The 20,888-nt window shown below is 40.5% G+C and overlaps 1 protein-coding gene across 1 annotated transcript; it reads right to left on the reverse strand.

Annotated features, from left to right (window-relative positions):
• Nucleotides 1–9,260: 9,260 nt before the first annotated feature.
• On the reverse strand, nucleotides 9,261–20,160 carry LOC105917208 (protein delta homolog 1). The gene is made up of 7 exons (XM_012851947.3): nucleotides 19,933–20,160; nucleotides 19,797–19,811; nucleotides 19,407–19,489; nucleotides 19,112–19,175; nucleotides 18,189–18,319; nucleotides 17,401–17,542; nucleotides 9,261–10,664 (listed from the first exon to the last, which is right to left on the reverse strand). The coding sequence occupies exons 3-7, from the start codon at nucleotides 19,456–19,458 to the stop codon at nucleotides 9,887–9,889; spliced, it is 1,167 nt and encodes a 388-aa protein (XP_012707401.2). The 5' UTR covers nucleotides 19,459–19,489; nucleotides 19,797–19,811; nucleotides 19,933–20,160; the 3' UTR covers nucleotides 9,261–9,886.
• Nucleotides 20,161–20,888: the final 728 nt, after the last annotated feature.

Genomic DNA, 20,888 nt, shown 5'->3' on the forward strand with positions numbered 1-20,888 from the left:
TGACTTGTTTCTCTTTTTACTTTCGTTGTTTGACATGACGGGCGCCCCGTGTGTGTCATACAGTTTGTGTTGAAGTCAGGGAAGACCCTGAGTGGGGCTCATCACTCTGCTCCTCAGTATAGTTGTGAAGTCCGGTTTCTAAATGGCTTCAGTCCAGGGAACCGGTGCTGATGTTTTATACTGGAGAGACCGCAGTGAAGGAGCTGCTCGGCTCTCTGTCATGCATGCGTCTTTGTGTAACATCTTTTGTTTTATGGAGATTTTATTTTTTACTCGTTTTTTGTTTTTTTGTAAAAACTACTGCAGACAAACGGAAGACTTTAATTCCTGTGGCCTGCAGTAGCCTGTTGTGTGTTTGCCATAAGTTGGTGTTATACAGCATCAGATTTCCATTAAAATAAAGCACAACTCACCTCTGTGGATTTTGCAGTAAATCCCCTCTTTGTGATGCAGTTTCTGAAGCAATGGGAGTTTTAAAGATGTGAAATCCCTTCAAGGTGGTGTACAATGTTTTAAAAAGGAATGCAAAATAATTTTAGAGCAAAATCCTGGAGATTTATGTTTGAAGCCCATTTCTATCTAACTGTAAAACAATGCCCAACTTCTTGTTTTCCCTTGGAGTCCAATTCTCCCTCTGTTATCAGGATAAAAGGTTGGATTAATATTTAAACTCATGATATATCTTCTGTGCTCCAGTAAAATTCAGATTTAAATAAAATAGTTGTCACCTAAAGCTACAAACTGCTTAAAGACTTTTAAAGTTAGTGGAAAACTGCTTGGAAGGAAGATATTAAAGAATAAGGAAAAAAGTTACGAGTTATGCAGAGTCACGTTTGTGCAGATGAGGTTGCGTCATTAAAGCAATTCAATTTAAAGGTTGCACCTTAAAAGTAGAAGAGAATATGAAAGTTTAGAAAAAAATTAATAAATAAATGCAAATGGAAATTCTTAATAATTGTGCACGTGAAATTTTGTGCGGATGATGACAGTTTTTTATTCTTTCAAAAATGCACCAAAAATGTTTAGATATTTAAGAAATGTTGGTGATTTGAAAGCTGTGAGTTAGCCAGCATGTCTATTTTATATCTAAATTGGAATATGGTTTTACAAAACAAAACATATGTAGAGAAGACGACTCAAAGCCTGTGATTCACGTTTGGAGAACAGACTACCAGAGTAAACGTGCGCATTCAAAATATTGTTTAAAACATATATAAAGAGATTTAAATAATTTAAATGCATAAAAAATAAAAAGGTGGATCTGGTCTATATCCAGATCTTGTGCCGTTGCTACTATGTGTCCTGCAACGCCCCTGTTCCTCTTTTGAACCGCTCTGTGTTTATATAATTAGCTCTTTGGTCAATGCTGCAGCAAAGAAACTTTTGTCTCACAGACTTCCTTTCAGATCCTTTGACCTGCAGAAGGATAATCAACCTTTTTCCTATTGAGCTTGAGTTATAGTTCTGCCTTAAAAGGATCTAATTGCCTCAACACATCCATCCTGAAGCAGGGGCAGATTGCATTTTCAATCTGCGTTTTACTTGCTTAACATTACCAGCAATTCACACTCTAAGTCTAAAAACATGACGAACAAAATTAAATTTCTCCATTTAATTTTTTCTTGGAAAGGGATTTCGATCAGCTTTTCTTAGGCTGGAGGGAAAATTCCTTCTTAATGCTTCGGATGCAACACAAATAAGACTAAACCGAGGTCAATGTGCAGGACACGTCAGGATATTGATGCAAACAAAATCCATATAAGGACAATGGACGTATGATATTATGTCCAAGATTGTTTTTTTATGTATTATTACTGTCCAACATTCATCTGCAACTCTTAAATAAATACCACAGATTATTTAGATTCTGTAAATGCAATACAATGGGAGTAGACATTTTTTATCATGGGTAAGCCAAAGAGGACCACCTTTGGTTCAAAATATGAGTTTCTGAAGCCAGTTTGGATGGTTTCATAATGAATTGTATGGTGCGTGACTATTTTAGTGCATCTTAATTTACAGAAGCAGCTTTTTGGCTCTTCGCACATTTGAAAAATACATTTTTCAATCCAAATTCACAGCGCGCTAAACCCCAAGCTCAATGTCAGTTCAAACATTAGTTGTTTTTTGTATTTTGTTTTAATTCCACAAAACCTTTGATGCAGAAACCTATTTACATTTTCACCTCAGTATTTACATTCCAGTATTGGCCCTTATAATTTTATTTATGTGAAATGAACACTGGGAATTGCTGTCCACCAGAAATGTACCCACTCAAGGGCAAATAAAGCATTCTTCTGTTCTATTCTAAAAAAAAATACTCAACTTCATAGGCACCAGCTGCTTATTTTACCCAGATTTTAAGTGAAATATCTTGGGCTCCTAATGGGTCAAAACAAATTCTATTTCTAGGAAAAGAACACCTTGTCTGACCCGACTGCAACACTTTACTGCAGACCCGACTTGATGATTTAGACAGCAGCAAGCTGAGCGCATTTGATGCTGCTGTGACTGAAAAGACTAACGCCAGTGCTATTAAGGAACATGTTACCGGCCTTTCTTTTAGGTCTTCCAAGTGACCCGACTTTACTGCCCATCTGGAACAGATTTAACGCAGAAACACAAAGTATTTATGTGGAGCTGACAGCTGACCGAGGGGTACCTGCCCAAATGAAATATAACTTCTCCAATGTGCGCCCCCTGAAAAGGAACCCAACAGGAATTCTTTAGATCTGGATTCCTTCCATCTGCGATTTTCCATGGATGTTGAGTCTCATCTGTCCGTGGAGAGGCCGACGGGAACAAAGGGTTAAAGGGTCTAAGGCTTGGGGGGTGGGGGTGGGAGGGGGTGTAGGGGTTTAACTTTTGCTGTTCTGTTTTGTTTTATGACTCTAAGGGAGCAGAATGGGTCTGCAGAGGTGTTTTTTTTTTCTTTCCAGCTCCTCTGGTCAGCTTTGAAGGTGAGGGCCCCTCTCTCCCCTGGGTCATAACTCCACAAATGAATGTCTGGTGGTGGGTAGCCTGGGGGCCTCTGCACACACAAAGGTTTCATTTAACATTTAACCATGTCCAAAACAATCTTCTTTCTTGTGGTATAAATAAAGCCTTTCCGCAATCCTGGGATAAACATCTGAAATTATTTGGACGGCGGCCCTAACACCAAAACTCTGCGGCGACTGTTAATGCAGCCTCGGTTACAACATCATCAGACAATGTTGTAGCCAGTAAATAACTTAAGCATTGCATACTATGTTAGAGCTTTATCTCCTCACAGATATTCTATAATTACAGCCTCAGCTCTGTAGGTTAGTGGTGTTATTACCAGGCAGCAGAAGGAAATAGATGCATGTAAGATGTAAGAGTAATACTCAGGGGAAGGATCTCTGCCGAAACCAATAAACTATTCTTCACTCTTAAAATATGTAAAATGTTGCTTGATCCTAACAAGAATAAACTTTCAATTAGCTTGAACAAAAGACTGAAAGTAGCCCCTGTTTTCAGTCTATGCTCAGCTCCTGGCTGCTGTGCTGCTGTGCTGGGTGGACGCCACCTTGTGGTGTTACTTGGCTTGACTCCATGTTTGTTCTTGTTTTTTACTTTTTATTTATTTTTTGTTTTTGTTTAGAACATCACATAAAACAGCTCCTTTATATAGACATAAATCTTCTCTGGTGACACTATAAGATATGTTTACATGCTTGTTAACACGAATAGCAAATCAGCCAATAACACGACAGCAGCTCAGGGCGTTCAAGAATCAAGAAGCTTTATTGTCATTATGTGTTACCATGATGACGTTTTGATGATATATACACATAAATAAGCACATAAATAGACATAACATGCAGACAAACAAAACAAAATCTTTCCATTTTTAAAACTGTTCATTATGTTGGCCAACAGTAACACCCCTGAAGGCCTTCAGCATCAAGAAGTAAAAAAAAAAATAGCAATGAAGAATACTGTCATTAATACTGTACAATAAATTTAATTGCAGAATTGTACGATTTGCATGTATGTCTAAACTGACAGTCCCTTTGAGATGTAGGTGTGTGTATACTCATTAGCTAGTAGTGAGAGACAGAGTAAAGGATCTTTATCAGATTAGAAACATGTTTGTAACACGTAACAGATCATGGTCTGGGCGCATGGTTTGCTCGGTTATCTAGCTGTGGCAAGGATGACTTGATGAGGTTCAAAGTGAGAAAAAGAAAGAGTGAAAAAAGATATTTGGCTATCTCTGATTGTGCCATGGTTTTTAGTCCTGGTCTGCTGGGACTTTCTTTGGGTTAGCGTCTCGGTTTTACAGAGATCTCTGTAAAACCGAGCGAGGGCTCTTAATGAAAGGACCCAAATATTGTATTTGTGCAGATGGAAAAGCCTTGTTGATGTTAAAGTTGAACGGGCAAACGGGTTCCAGATGACAGAGAGGCAACAGTATCTCATTTAACCCCTCATAACGACCAACAAACCCAAGAGACATTCAGCCCTGAGGGAGACGGCCGGGCTGCTGCAGCTAAAGACCCAACCGGAGGACGCTGCTGTCAGCTAAGATCAGGAAACCGAGGCTACATTACTGACTGGCTCAATAAAACTAGATGTTTCCTACCTGATCCATTTAAATTCCAGCTGCAGCATTTAGATGGTGAGGTCTGAATTTGGTGTAAACAGCACTAGGGCATGTCTCATTTTGCCTCGTGTCGATGGTTTAGGCTGGTATAAAGGTATGGGGGAAATTTTCTTGCACTAATCGAACATTATTTAAACACCACAGCCACTCCTGGGTTAGAATGGCCCAAAGTCCAGAACCACATGCCGTTGATTATTTGTGGGAAGATTTGGAAATTCATTTTATCAGATGCTGTCCATCCAATATGACTGAGTTTGCATGATTACAATAATATAAAATTGATTCCTGATGTGTTTTCCATTGACAATAAGCAAATATTTATGTCACTAGATGCACAAAGCTGTTGGAGACACACCCTGAAGGATTCACAGCTTGTTTCAATAAACACAAGTGAAAATCCTGTGAAAAGTATTCTTTTTATGATCAAACACTATGCATTGATTTAACCAAATAACATACAACCCATTAGAGTTTGTGTTTTTAACTGGACAAAATGTGGAAAATTGTTTCAAAGAAATCACCAGGAAGATGTTTTTTTGGAGTTAATCTACAATGAAACCACAAGATGGCGACAGAGACTGTTAGGTCAGTCTTTTACAGCCAGTTTATAATTGAATTGGCTTCAAGGTTAAGATTTTAAACGTGGGTTTTGTACCACTTTAAAAATCCTATTTGGTAAGGGAAGAGTATGTTGTGGAAAGAAACATTTGTTTTAATCTTTTATTCAGTCTTCCTGCTGTCAAGCCAGCTAAGGCAATGGTTTAGTGCAAGTTTTTAATTAGAAAACCCAATTTATTTCAGCAATTCCAATAAAAAATTTTACAAATCATTGATTTTATAGATTCATTATCCAGTCATACATTTATATTTGTTAATTCAGATCATTTTCTGACAGCTAATTCAAATCCAAACCAGTTTATCAGATATTTCGAATACCAGTAAAGTTATTTAAACACAGAAATGTGGGCCCACTGAAAATAGTCTTGTCTGATATTAGTTTTCAATAGCGCTCCTTTTGCATGGTGATCGTGCGGGTGGCCTGGAGCTACCTCTATAGTTATGCTGCTATAGGCTTAGACTGCTGGAGGACATCAGTGTCTATTTCTCTCACTCTGCTGAGTTCTCCTACTGCTCTCCAATCTGCATTGTTAGTTGTTATTTCAGCTTTTAACTTTTTGTTCTCTGTCATTTTTCTCTTCATAGAAGGTACACCTGGTCTGGTGTTGTTAGCTGTGACATCATCAGGGGAGGCAGATCATCCTCTATTACCATCTAACATAGAAAGTACTCCTGGGTCAATGTGAGCTTCTGTGCTTTCTGTGTCTCTGCTCTGTCTTCTCTAAGCCCCAGTGGGTCGAGGCAGATGAGCGTTCACACTGAGCCTGGTTCTGGTTCTGCTGGAGGTTCTCCTCCCTGTTAAAGGGGAGTTTTCCTCCCCACTGTCGCTTCATGCATGCTCAGTATGAGGGATTGCTGCAAAGCCGTCAACAATGCAGACGACTGTCCACTGTGGCTCTACGCTCTTTCAGGAGGAGTGAATGCTGCTTGGAGAGACTTGATGCAACCTGCTGGGTTTCCTTAGAGAGGAAACTTTCTGACCAACCTGGAGAATCTGATGGAATTGACTTAGTAAAGTGCCTTGAGATGACGTGAGTTGTGAATTGGCTCTATGTACATACAATTTAATTTAATTGACCAGAAGTATAATATTGCATGTAATGAGTAAACAAGGAGAAGCGATGGAGACAAGCGAGTCAACGATGCCAAGGTGTGAAAAGAAAGAGGTTGAGTAACTCTACCCCTGAAGGTCAGGTTGGTCTTCGCCCGCGCCAAGCTGTCGCTTCACTGTGAGGCGTTGCAGGACGGTCTACTGGTTCTTACAGTAGCTGCGTCAACTGTAGCCATCTTGTTTTCTGATGTTCCCACGGTCCTGCCGCCACTTTGCACAACAACATTCGTGTCTGCTGATCGCGCCCGGCGCAAAACTCTTTATAGTCTCAAAAAGGACAAGTACACACTGTCAGGGTGAACGTTTGGTGTATATTGTTTTATTTAAAGATGAATATATCTGGGTTTTTTTAATGGTTTTTTTAATGGTCATATGTGACTAGGCCCCTTTAACGGTTTGAGTCCTGGTAGTTTTAGCAGTGTGGGTCCTACTGAAAAATCTATTCAGCGTCTCCATAAATAATGTGAGAAAAGTGAAGCATGAAGTGCTCTAAATGTCCTTGTAGATGGCTGCTGTGAGTTTGGACTTCATAAAACACAGAACCAAACCTGGGAGGCTTAGGACAACTGAGCGACAATCACGTCTCAGGTAAGGCTCTTCTGATGCTTCCTGGGGTTTAGGAGCAGCTTGTGCAGGTTTAAAAACTCTTATCACAGTCCTCTCCAGGCTGTAATTATCCCTGTTGATTATTTTGAAAGCCGCACTTTCACCTTCCACTCAACTTTCCATGATTATACTTGGAAACAGCCAGCTTCTTTAGCAGATACCTTGTGTGGCTTATTTTTATTTTATTTATTTTTTTTTTTGGGGGGGGGGGGCGGTATCAATGACTGCTGAATAATTCTTCCCCCATAACATTAAATTTTTGTGGTAAAATTGTCATTGGCCTAATGCAATATTCTAGTTTTCAAAAGAAGCTGTCTTTGGGGTTTTCATTACCAATAAACCATAATCACCAAATGAACATATGAAAAAATTAAATATCAACATTTTTGTGATGAAATACATCAGAGTGTAATGAATCCATGTTTCACTTCCTGAATCAAGTTACTGAAATAAATTAACTTTTAAATGAAATTATAATTTACTGTGTTGCACCTGCAAACAGAGTTGGTGGGAAGTCAAAGGCTTTAAAACAATAAACACATCTATTGCTGCAGAGCATATGTTTTCTGTCTTAAAGTACAGAACTTTACCAAATTGATAAGTTGCTGATCCCCTTAGGGTTTGCTTCAGTGCAAATCAAAAACTGAAATAAAATTTAGTGTAAAAAGAAAAATGAAAATGTGTTGAGAGGTCAGACATAAATCAGCCCTTATTTCACCAGATGTTGAATATGTACATCTACCTTCATTATGTATTGCATATCCTAAATGATCGCTGTGGGAGAGCCCTGTGTATAAAATAAACAGAATTCATGGAAATCTATTGTTTTCCTCCTGGAGTGGCTGTTCATCCCATTAATGACCCAAAGCAATACAATCAAGCAGGCAACGCAAGCCAGAGCCAGCAGATGTTTGTTAAACTGGGAAATTACACCGGCACAAAATTAGATCTTAGTAAAACTGTCAATAAATGCACAAGTCAACTAATGGGGAAAAATAATTAGCATTTATACAAATGGACTGAGACAGGACACTTTTCCAAAGATCTATAAACCGGTCAGACTTTCTAATTGAGTCACTGTTAGAACACATCGTTAGGCCAACATGAAACATGCTATAAAGTGGGGAATGTTGGGTTAGGTTCATTATTTCTTTGTTGTAACAAAGCTTCTTTATAGTAAATCTTATGGGTAACACTTTATTTGAAGGGGTGTGCGTAAGACTGACATTACCCTCAGAGGGGTGCTGGTAGGAATTTTGGGGCCCATGATAAAATAAAGAAATAAAAATCACTCCAAAACACTCATCTAAATATATAAAATGTTATTTTTGCCCGTTTATGGTGGCCCTGATTACACCGTCATAAACACGAAGGAGTCTTTACGAATGTGTATGACTGTTGTCATTAAGTGTCATTCGGTAAATTGTGGCACTTTTAACGCAAAGTTGACATTGTTTAAAATGTCTTTGTTATGACAACCAAGAAATCATAGCCCATCATAAATACTTCATAACAGGTATAATTATGAAGCTTTAAAAAGTTATTTAGGTGTATGTGTTAACATTACATTACAGCGGCATATGTGATTGGTCTAAACCTTGCTTGTCATGAGACAATTTTAATTGTGTCGTTATTTCTTCTTACCTCAAGTAAAGTGGAACGGTGAACAATAATGACGGTTATTAAAGCATTTGACATTAAATTACTCTTAATTACATCTTTACAACTAACCCAACATGCTCCACTTTCCTTGAGGTAAGGAGAAATAACGACAATTAAAAATGGCCACATGACAGCCAAAGTTTAGAACAATCACATATGACGGTGTAATGTAATGTTAACACATACACCTAAATAACTTTTTAAAGCTTCATAATTATACCTGTTATGACATATTTATGATGGGCTATGATTTCTTGGTTGTCATGAACATTAATAAAGACTCCTTCATGCTCATGACAGTGTAACGTCAGTCTTGTGCACACCCCTTCGAATAAAGTGTTACCGTCGTATGTCTGTGGAAAGCCTGTTTTTTCCACTGAAATGGTGCCACAATTGCATCCATAAAAATTTAAAAAAGCCAAATCCAAAGAGCTTGTGAAGGGGGAAGTGTGATGGTGTGGAAAGACTTATTATTAGAGTCAATCTCAGTGCCTAAAGGTGTTGAGATGAGATTACACAACCTACCATTGTGGCATCATTTAAAAGGAGAACAGAGTTTTTAAAGGTTAGGTATAGATAAATGTCCTTACTTTGCGTGCCAAGTGTGCATAAAGACTGGATTATTATCCGAGAAAGAGAAAAAACAATCATGTTTATTTACACAATGTATGGGCAGACAAATCATAATACACATCCACTGCACCTTACTGTAGAAACTCAGCTAGTAAATAAAAACATCATGGTAACAACATTTCTTACACCACCAGTTTACAGCCAGATTGTTCTCGAATGAAACGGGTCGGAAGTAAAATGCAGTTGCTGCAGCTCTTGTGCTCCTTAAGCATCTGGGCACGATTAAAAAGCCAAAGAGAGTTTTGAGGAAATCTGTTTAATTACAAGAACAAAAAGGATAAAAAAAATGCAATGACTGTTCTCTTATCTTAACTACATTCCTCCTTTTTTTTTTTTGATTAAAAGTGGAGCCTTTTATCCTGAACGAGTCATTAATAGAGGCGTAAAAACTTTTTTTTTTTTTTTTGTAGTGGAAAAGCAGCTTGGAGATATGCTACACAATGACATCTTTTGAGCTTCTGCACATTTTTAATGGATTTTAAATGCATGACCGGTCCAGAGCAGAGCACATTGGGCCCGGTCCCTATGCGTTGAAGAGCTGCGCTTCATTCTGGGTCACACCGACACATTCATTTGGCCTCCCTCCGCGGGGGGGGGGGGGCAGGTAACAGGAGGAGACGTTTTAATCAGATGGAGGTGTAGTGCCTCCCGAAGCTGGAGAGTCTAATCTTTTCTGGCAGGATGATGTTTACAGAGTGCTCCGGCTCTTCCTGGCTCACGCTGCCAGACTCTCTCAGCAGGTGCTCCCGCTGCTGCCGCACAAGCTGGCTGTACCTGGCGTTGGCCAGCCACGTCTCGCAGCGGCCAAAGAAGACTATCCCCGTGGTGCCCAGGATAACCAGACACGTGAGCAAGGCCAACATGCCGAAGCAGATGAGCTGGCCGTGGGTGACGAGGACGCCAGAGGAGTGGACGGACTCCTTCAGGGTAATCTTGAGCAGGTCTCTCTCCGGCGGTCGGAGCAGCTTGTGAAAGGCGTGGGCAGGAAGGGAGTAGTGCTGCGGGGCGAGGGCAAACCCCCTGTGCTCCGCTGGTCTGGGGCTTGCCGGCTTGGTTCTGGACCTCTGTCTGTGATGGAGGGAGCAGGTGGGACCCGTGAAGCCTCTCTGGCACGCGCAGCGGAAGCTCCCGTCAGGCTGACCGACGCACGTCCCCCCGTTGGCGCAGGGCCCGCCCGCGCATGGCGACAGGCCGCGGGTGTCGTTGCAGGTGAAACCGGAGAAGCCGGGCGGACAGGCGCACGTGAAGGCCAGGCCGTGGTCCGTGCAGTTGCCGCCGTTCAGGCAGGGGTTCGGCCGGCAGCTGCCGACGCTGATGTCGCAGAAGGCGCCGGAAAATCCAGGGGGACACAGACAGTAAGGGTCGACCGCCGCTAAACAAGTGGCCCCGTTGTGACAAGGCGACCTGGAGGACACGACAGGACAAAGAGAAATTACTGCAGAGAGAGAGAGAGAGAGAGAAAAAAGGTCTGCTGTTCATTATTCAAGTTCAGTTTATCCACATCTTATTCGTCTAGTTATAGAAGAGCAGAGATGTAAGGAATTCACTCAAAGATTGTCTGGAGGTCATTTTATTTCCTCTGCCTTCTCATACAACCTTTCAGATGTGATTATATATTTCTTTTCTTCTCTGAAAAATAAAGATTGTTCTCAGCAGAACACAAAACTCATTGATTGGCCAGAAAATGAGCGATTAAGCAGGAAAAGGGCTTATAAGCTGTTCAAAATATCACACTTCCTTTCATTTGTGAAGAGCAGCCCATGTTTTTTAAAACACAGATTTAAATCTCTGACATAAAAAGAATGTCATTCGAGGAATGTCAGCCAGCGTGGGGATATTTATTCTTACATTTTCAGACCACAATAATAATTTGACTATTCCACATAAAATGCTCAAAGCTACCAAAACATTGGTTAGTTGGTAATTTGGTGAGAAAATTAGGGGGTTATTGATCCGTAGCAATGAGACAAAAAAAGTCCATCATCAGTCAAATTCAACAAGGGTTTCAGTCAAACTATAAAACTGGTTGCTTAGGGTTTCTAAAATTGGTTTCGGTTGCACTTTTTAAACGTTTTTTTTTTTTTCAAAAGATACTTGCGATTTTAATGTGAAAGGAGGACTTAAGCCTTTGCATGTGTTTCAGGTAAACCATAAGGAGGAGCTACATCTGCTGCTCCAACACAACTTCATCAAACGGCTGAATTACCTCCTCAGCAGGTCATCAGATCCTACAGAGTCCTGCTAATTAACCAGCACGTGATTCAAGTCCTGCATGTCATGGTAGCAGGACTTTGGGCCTTCAGGAAGGAAGTTTGACACCTGTGCTCTACAAAATGTGTTTTTTCTCTGGTTTCCTCAAAGTCAAAGTATCTTAATCAGTCTCCCTCGTGGGGGAAATTTGCCTTGGATATAAGCAAATTCTATTCAATCTCTCAAATAGGATTTGCTTCACAGTCTGTGCACCCTCCGTTTACCACACTTTTGCCTTCCACTAAACTTTCCACAAATATTCTTGCAAACGTCACTCTGAAGAGCCAGTTTTAACAGCGGTGGCCTTTTCTGGCTTCCTTTCCTCCTGGAGGGTTTCAGTGACCGTTTGCAGGTCAACCACTGGGTCGGCAGTCATCCCCGTGGTTTTTGTAGACCATACCATGACGTTTCTGTATTAGACATTGTGTTTTTTTGGTCTTAAGAATCGTAATTTTTTTTTTGAGAAACTGAAACAAACAAACTCATGAAATGTAGCACCTATAAATGTAATTTTTTTATTTAATTACTGAAATAAATTACCTTTTTGATGATAATCTAATTTATTCAGATGCACCTGTAATGCTCATTGGCATTCTCTTACTGTAAGAAGCAATTTTCCGTCGCACTAATGAAAAACAGCATGCCTCATTTTCTGCAAATTAAAAGTCTGAACCCATGACCGGATATATATAAAAAAAAAAAAAAAGGACGTCTCAGCCATACCTCTGAAATAATCTACTGGCACTGACTTGTGCGCCGTATCTGATCGAGGCAGCCATGCTTAACCGAATGCTGACAGATGAAAGCCTGAGATAGAAACCAATCAATATCTCCAACTGTACTTTGGATAATTACACAAGCCTCTAACACCTTGAAGAAATGCAGTTCCTGCTCGGCTTTTCCAGCCTGACATCTCTGCCTCATAGAGCAGCTGATTAATGTTAGATGTACAAGTCAGGCTCGGCTGTTTCTACCATGAATCACAGCCAAGATGCTTGTTGCCCAATAGCCAAGCTGAAAATTCAGTATAGGCTATTTGTAAGTTGCCAGATTCTGGCCGTTGCTAGCTGACAGCTCAACCACAGAGAGGTTCAGGGTTCAGACAGCCTTGTCAGCTGCCTGCTTCCCCGGAGTCTTTAATAGTCTGATGGGCAGGATAAGGATTCCTGGGAGATAAAATTCAATCCAGCCGCAGACAGGAAACATCCCCGGCTTAAAAGAGTGCACTTAAGCTTCTCAGATGTCCTTCAAGTAAGAAGAAATACAGATAACGAAACTTTGGCTTAATCTCTCCCTTTTTTTCCAACAACTTATCTGGTTTCAAACCTACTTTTCAACCTTGAACATATTCGTTGTTGCTTCTTATCCTTCTGAATGAGACCAGTGTTCTGTTTCAACACATCTGGTTGACTGAAAGGACATGCAAGCAGAAATTTGGGCTTTGCATCTGGTGTCCGCTGTCATTATATGAAGGCCATTAAAGGACCAGGCAGGTCCAACTGCATCGGGCATCAGAACATAACTGGTCAGAAAATGGACAGCTTCTGTGTGGAAAATGTGAATCTACGGTATCCACACAACTTCAACCTATTCACAGTTTGGCACGTTGCAACCACAAGCTTCAACGGATTTTATGACATAGACCCAGAGGTGGGTAGAGTAGCCAAAAATTGTACTCAAGTAAAAGTAGCACTACTTCAACATGTCTTTACTCGAGCATAAGTAAATAGCTGTAAGCCAAGAAATCACTCAAGTAAGAGTAAAAAAAGTATTCAGTAAGAAGGCTACTCAAGTACTGAGTAACTAATCATAACAACTAATTAGTTAATATTTCAAAATAATGTAGTCGGACTGACAAAAATACAAGGTTATGTGCAAATTCTGGTATTCTAATGACAAAATATACACGTTTCTAAATCATTTTTTCAACATTAAACGTGAAAGCAACACTTACAGCAGTTAATGTATGTAATTATGTTAGAACAGTGCAAAGTACTTCCAATGACAATATCTACTATAAATGTACGTTCATTTGATCTCCAAATGACTCGATGAGCTCAGCAGATAGAAAACAACGGAAACATAAATTTTGTGTGCAAGTAAGAAGTCTCACTTTAACATAAACCTTAGTTTTTGGTTAAAACAAGTCTGTTCTTTATACATGAAGTAAGAGTAGCGATACTTGAGTAATAATATGACTCAAGTAAAAGTAAAAAGTACAGTCCAGTAAAACTACTCCTAAAAGTACATTTTGCTCAAAACGTTACTCAGATAAATGTAACTGAGTAAATGTAACTAGTTACTACCCACCTCTGCATAGAACAACACACAATAACGCATGATTGTGAAGTGGAAGGAAAATCATGGATGGTAATTTTCTTTCTATACAAATAAAAATCTGACAAGAGGCGTGCTTTTGTATTCTGCCCATTTTAACCTGATACATCCAAATAATAGAATAAAATAATCTAAATAATGTAATTCACTGTAATTTAATGCCAGTATAAATCCAGCTGTGCCGACCCCTGGTCCTTGTGAAATAAGGAGGTACTTCAGTCATTTGAATTGTAGTGCCGGATAAAGGACAGACCTAAAACCAGCAGCACAGTAGGCCCCAATGACCAGGGTCGGAGCGACCGCATCAGAAAACATTAAACTAACAGCTTCATGACAACGAAGGACGAGGTCAAGGAGAAAGTTGTGGAGAAGTTTAAAAGCAGGGTAACGCTATAAAACATTATCCCAAGCTTTGTCTGTTCGATCCATCATCTGAACATGAAGAGAGGATGGACCGGCTTCAGAGCTACCAAGACACGGATGTCCATCTAAACCGACTGACCGGGCGAGGAAAGCCTCAGAGAAGCAGCCCAGAGGCTCATGATAACTCTGGAGGAGCAGCAGAGAGTCACAGCTCACGTTAGAGAATTGGTTGACAGGAAAATGATTAGCTGTAAACTCCACAGATCTGGCCTTTATAGAAGAGTGGCAAGAAGAAAGTCATGAGAAGTCCTGTTCGCAGTTCGCCACGAGCCATGCAGAGGACACAGCAAACATGTAGATGAGATGCTCTGGTTAGATGAGACCAAAAATGAAATAAAATAAAGGTAAAAAAAAAAAGTATTTCTTGTGCACATCACCCTGAACACACAATACAATAATTTACCAAGGTGGTGGCAGCATCTTGGTGTGGGAATGCTAATATTTAGCATCACGGTGTGGGGATGCTAATATTTAGAATCAAGGTGTGGGAATGCTGAGGTGTGGGAATGCTAATACTTAGCATCATGGTGTGGGGATGCTAAGGTGTGGGAATGCTAATATTTAGCATCACAGTGTGAGGATGCTAATATTTAGCATCACGTTGTGGAAACACTAATAATTAGCATCACGGTGTGGGGATGCTAAGGTGTTGGAATGCTAATATTTAGCATCACAGTGTGGGGATGCTATTATTTAGCATCACGTTGTGGAAACACTAATAATTAGCATCACGGTGTGGGGACGATGATATTTAGCATCACGTTGGTGAAATGCTAATAATTAGCATTGTGGTGTGGAAACGCTAATATTTAGCATCAGGGTGTGGGGATGCTGATATTTAGCGAGGACATGGAAGCTGCCTGAGTTGATGGAAAGATGGATGGGTCCAAATGCAGCAAAAGCCTGAAGAAAAAACTGCTGGAGGCTCCAAAAGACTTGAGACTATAAAAGTCCACCTTCCAGCAGCACAAAGACGCAAAACAAGCAGCCCGAGTTACAATGGAGTGATTAATATCATTCTTGGATAGAGTGACCCAGTCAAAGTCCAGACCTAGATCCTTGAGAATTACTGTTCTGACTGAATTTACAGTATTAAGCATTGAGTAATTGACAAAATGTTAATCTTTAGATGGACATAGCTGGCAAAAGCATATCCTAATACAATGAATACAAACACGCAACACATTCAGACTGTAGAAAAAGCATGTTTGTGGTTGTAATGTGACAAAATGTCAGAAAGAAGCATGGATTTTTAACCAAGCACTATACTGGCTCCAAAGTCAAGTCTCAGCCCACTGTGCATTTCCCTCATAAACTAAAACAGCTGAAAAGGCATTCCAGCGCCATACTTTTCAGCTCAGTTGTAAAACCTATATCTTTCATACAGTTTCATCAGTATTGATGTCAGCCTGTTAAAAGTCAAGGTGAGACTTGGCAGTTTTATAAAGTATTACTTTATGTCAAACCAAATGTGCTGAAGCACAGAGTCTGTGAATGTTTATGCCCCGAAGACCAAATATACTGCAGGTAATGGCAATATAATATTTTTCCAAAGAAACGGATGGGGGGAGGCCTTTTGAATGCACAATGGAGATGTTGGCAGAGTGGAAGGACACGTCAGTGTCCTCCTGCTGGCAAAGGAAGGAAATCAGGTCACTGCCTGCATGGAGGTTGCTCTGAACTGTGGCAGCCTTTGATTTATTTGATCTCGAAACACTGACATTAAAGTTTAGGTCCTCTGAAGTGATCTATTAGCCCACTATCTGTGCAAATATGTCTGACTTTCATTAAGGCAGCAGCGTAGTTAATAAAGCTCCAGCATGATGAAACAATTGCAGTTTGACATAAAAACTAAATTAACAAAAGACTGTATATAAAGCTTCTCTTTGATGGTGAAATAATCACCGTTTTACAGCAAGGTTTTGAAATAGCTGATCTTAAAAGAAAGGCTGTCTAAATATTCAGGGTTACTTTGAATGTGAAGGTAATTCAATTAACGACTGAACAAAATGTCCACGTGAAGCAGAGCCTATTTTTCTTTATCTGCTTACAAACTTATAAAACAATGAACTTTGTCGGATTGTATTGGGGTTAAGGTGATTGCAATTCAAAATCTTAAAGGTGCAACACTAGTATCCATGAATCAATGCTGACCATTATTCACTGCCATTACAGTAAGACGTGTTTGGTGTATTTCACCAAGCTTTGCACGTCAACTAAAACTTTTTACTTTGTAAAACTGCATAAGCTGGGTGGGATTTGCGTGTTCAGAGCTGTTGTCCTGCTGAAAGATGAACTTCCTGCCCAGTCTCAGGTCTTTCACAGCCTCTAGGTTTTCCTGCAGAAGGTCCTGTGCTTAGCTCCATCCGTGTTGCTTTCAACTATGACCAGCTTCTATGTCCGCGCTAAATACCACCCCCACCTCATTTGTCTGTAAGGTGGTGTGCACCGGGTGATGTACAGCATTAGTTTTCCACCATATACATTGACCAGAGCGCCTTTTTCCACATGCTGGCTGTTTCCCTGCATCACTTGTGATGAACTGCAAACAGGGCTCCATTCGGCACAAATCAGGTGGATGACTAATAGTTGTCTAGTTGACAGAGTCTTCCTCCTGAGCCGTGGATCCCTGCAGCTCATCCAAAGCTATAAGTGAGGTCATACAATTATAAAATGTGGAAATGTTCAGGGGGTGTAAAACCCTTTACAAGACCCTAAATAAGCTGCCTCCGACATCCAGAACTGATCAGTGCATCATACCAGCTGATTAGTTTCCATCCGCTGTGCAAGACCGGTGATGCTTCAATGAACACAAAACTAACCCAGTTACGTCAAAACTAACCCAGTTACAGGTAAGACTATTGCTTCAAGTCAAAAGTATCAAAAATACTTTTTTACACGTGTCCAATGGGCTGTAAATCACAGCAACCAAACTGGACTCTCTGCAACAAGAAAAGTACCAATATTGTTTTACTCTAAGCACCGCTGGCCACTACAGATACTAGAACACTACATATTTATCAACAGGGATGTAGTATTGATTAGTGGTCATATTGATAAAGAAACAAATACATTTGAGGAATGAAACATTTCTGGGGGGAAATATCTGTAAAATAAAAGGTTTAGGTACTCATTCAGAAGGCAAAGTCCCTGCTTCACTTGGCAGTTTTCTCCAGCGTAGCCCTGGGGACACACACACCGGTATCCTCCCTCTCCTTTCTCTACGCAGGTGGCGTTACTGGGACAAGGCTTGGATGAGCACAGGCGAATATCTGTGGCAGAAAAACAGGAATCAAAAGCAGGAACATGTGGTTTTCAGATCTTTAAGCTCCGTTCGCTGCGTGCCTCCGCCGTCTGCTCTAACATCGTCTTTGTTGCAGCTCTCTCTCTCTGTCACCACCACCACATGGCAGCAGCATCCCGTCATCACAAAAAGCCAGCCTGAGAACACAGCCCAGCGCACAACACAAGCGATACGCACATATGCTCGAGCAGAATATGAAAGGCAGCGTGCACGCTCAGAGAAGTGGGGCACACTGTGCTCAAAATACCCCCGATCCGAAAAAGTAGGAACTCCTTTTAATAATTTCTCTTTGTTCCCCACTTTGCTCAAGGGATCAGCGGTGGTGGATTCTTTATGAATTATTCCAGAAATGTGTCGTCGGTGCAAAGGTTTGTATTCCAAAATAGCCTCTCTGGGACACTAATGAATGCATTTTCAGAGTCAGCGTGCTAAAAAATCTGCGTGGTGAAATAATAGTATCAAAATCTCGGTGATGGTAGTTTGAGTGGCCAAAACACAGTTCACCTCATTCGGATTGATTTGATGGCATTTGCCGAGGCTCTCCAGCTCTGACTCATGCTAACCTCTGAGGTGGAGGCGGACAGACAAAGGAAGGAGAGCTTAATGAGACTCACCTTGGTCACACAGACTGCCCGCCCAGCCCTCGTTGCAGATGCACTGCCACGCTTTCTCGCATGTGCCGTGCAAACAGCCCGGAAACGGGATGCAGCGGTCACAGTTCTCCCCTTCCCACCCGGGTTTGCACCTGAAAGAAGATCAAAGAAGGGAGGGGGAAAAAAGCCCAGAGCAATTTTTTTATTTATATACCACCAAAATTTGGCTTTGTTGTCCTGCTCCTGTCCTCGTAACACACCAGTGCCTTACAAAAGCATACGTCTTGAACTTAAAACATCCATGTATTTTATTGGGATTTTTTTTCTCTTTTTTGTTCTTGTAGGCAAAATATAAACAAGAAAAGCATTTGTAACCAGAGTCCCTAAGTCAGTACTTAGCAGAACCACCTTCTGCAGCAGTTACAGCTGCAGGCCAACTTAGGTCATGTCTCTACCAGCTCATTTTAGCTCATTCTTAAAAATAATAATAATAATAGTTCAAGCTTAGACAGATTTGATTGAGTCTGTTTGTAAACTTTATAATTCAAGTCTGGCCAAAGATAATGATTTTGGTTTCAGTTCTGGTTTTTGACAAGGCCATAAAACGTGCATTCCTGATTTTAGATACACGGCACACGCAAAAATGGTACATGATGACATCTGGAAACGTCACAGCCAGCTCATTCACTTGTTAAACTTTCAACAAAGTTAAAGAGCAAAATCTCACATTTCAAAGGACCTTTTTTAATCAAAACTCGGCATCATTTGTGTAAACATGTTTCTATTGCTCTAATAAACCTGGCTGATCCAGTTGGAGAGATTCTGAACGCGTTTCCCTGAATGATGAACATTTACTGTGGCAGTTCATGGAAATAAGGTGGAAAATGCGCGCAGGATGCGAGCCACGATCTGCACAGGAATCGGAGGTAATTTTAGAAACCCACCTGCACTTCCCTGGCTTCTCACAAAACCCATTTTCTGTGCTGCACCCAGCGCTGCATTCCCAACCTTAGGAGGAGACAGGGAGAGAGGGACAGCCGCGTTTTTTCTCTCCCCCATCAGGAATCGAAACACTCATAAAACATTCACAACAATAAAATATTCATCCGTTTTACTTTCTTTGACTGATGAGTAAAACGTGTGAAGAAGAAGAAGCAAAAAACATTTTTCTCTCATCTGAAATGACTCCAGTCCCTTTGGGTGGCTCTCAGTTGAGGAATGTTGGAAATCACAGTTTACCTTTCACCGTGCCCGTCACGACCAGAATTAAGACCACTCCGATGAGATGCATCGCAATTTGACGGAAGACGAGCCTCTTTGTCCTGCAGAGGAGAAACCAGACGCTGAAAACACATCCGCTGGCTGGAAAAGACGACGCGCTTCTCATCTTCATTCATCCCATTTCCCACAAGTTTATTGTCAGCAAAGAGAAGAAGCGTTCTTAAAATACACATTAAAATATTGTTCCAAAAAAAAAAAAAAAATACATTCAATTCTGCGACAAGCTTATTTTTTTAAGTAACTATTTCAGGTAGCTTAATTGTGAGTAGAATTTTAAATTTTAGATCAGTTATAATAAAGTCATTATAAAATAATTATCCATTTCCTTTTTGGAAATTAGCGACGCACCTGAAGCGTCTGCGTCTGCTCCCAAAGGTATCCATTACGCGTGAGCAGGCGGGAGGGGAAGGTGGGGGAAATATTTCGTTACACAGCAAAACAAACGCCAAAAATCCTAAATATATGTAAGAATAATCTATTTTACCTATGCCATCCAGACGCGCTGGCTCCAAGCACCTTCGATCATATTTGACTGCTTTACTTGTGTTGTTTTTTTTTTAAAATCCAGACAGCGCTCTCCTGGAAGTAACACTACAGGTGTACCAGAGGTATGGTTGCTGTGAGGTGGACCTGGAGGTTTTGACGGGTCTGCTGCTGGTGCCGCTGCGTCGTGGCGCGTCCCGGTGCTGCTCGCTCCTCCCACCTAATGTTGGGAGAATCTGTGCACCCGTCTCTCCCTCTGGGAGGAGGGGGAAATACTTTTACAGAGCATCATCTCCATGTAGTTCTGTGGGCTGTGAGCTCACAAATACGGTAAAATACGGTAAGACATAAATATATTTGAGCTCCTATTGCACTGAGTGCGCATACAACTGACTGCATTAAGATTAGCACATTTACTCAAAGTATAAAAAGTAGAATTTTAATACTTCATTATCAAAGGATTATCAGAAATCCTATTTTGTGGTGTGATATGTAAGGCGTCAATAAAACAATTTATTCAAATACTAGTTTTAGAAATTAAAGCATCAAGCAAAGATTAAAGAAATACTTCATTCTGCTCTGAGATCATGTCTAGAAAAAACACGAGGAAACCACTGGTTGTCAGACATGAGCAGCAGTTTCATATATCTGAATAAACCAAAACTGACAAAACAGGATGGAGAATCCTGGCTAAATACTCATCTTATTTTGGAGCCATAAAACGTAAAAACAGTTAAAGCATGAAAGATGAATAAATCAGCTTATATGTACATTGTTTAGATATGTCATTTTAAAATGAACTTTTAAAAAGAGCCTTTTAAGTCTGCTCAATAAAACAGGAAGCACTTCCATATATGGATAACGGTACAGCGTCTATAATGTTGCAGAATGGCCTGATTTCTTGACAAAAAGACTTCTATCAACATAATAAGTTGAATAGATAAAGATGTACAGAAG

This window comes from Fundulus heteroclitus, chromosome 19, assembly GCF_011125445.2.
Source record: "Fundulus heteroclitus isolate FHET01 chromosome 19, MU-UCD_Fhet_4.1, whole genome shotgun sequence".
Taxonomy (NCBI): domain Eukaryota; kingdom Metazoa; phylum Chordata; class Actinopteri; order Cyprinodontiformes; family Fundulidae; genus Fundulus; species Fundulus heteroclitus.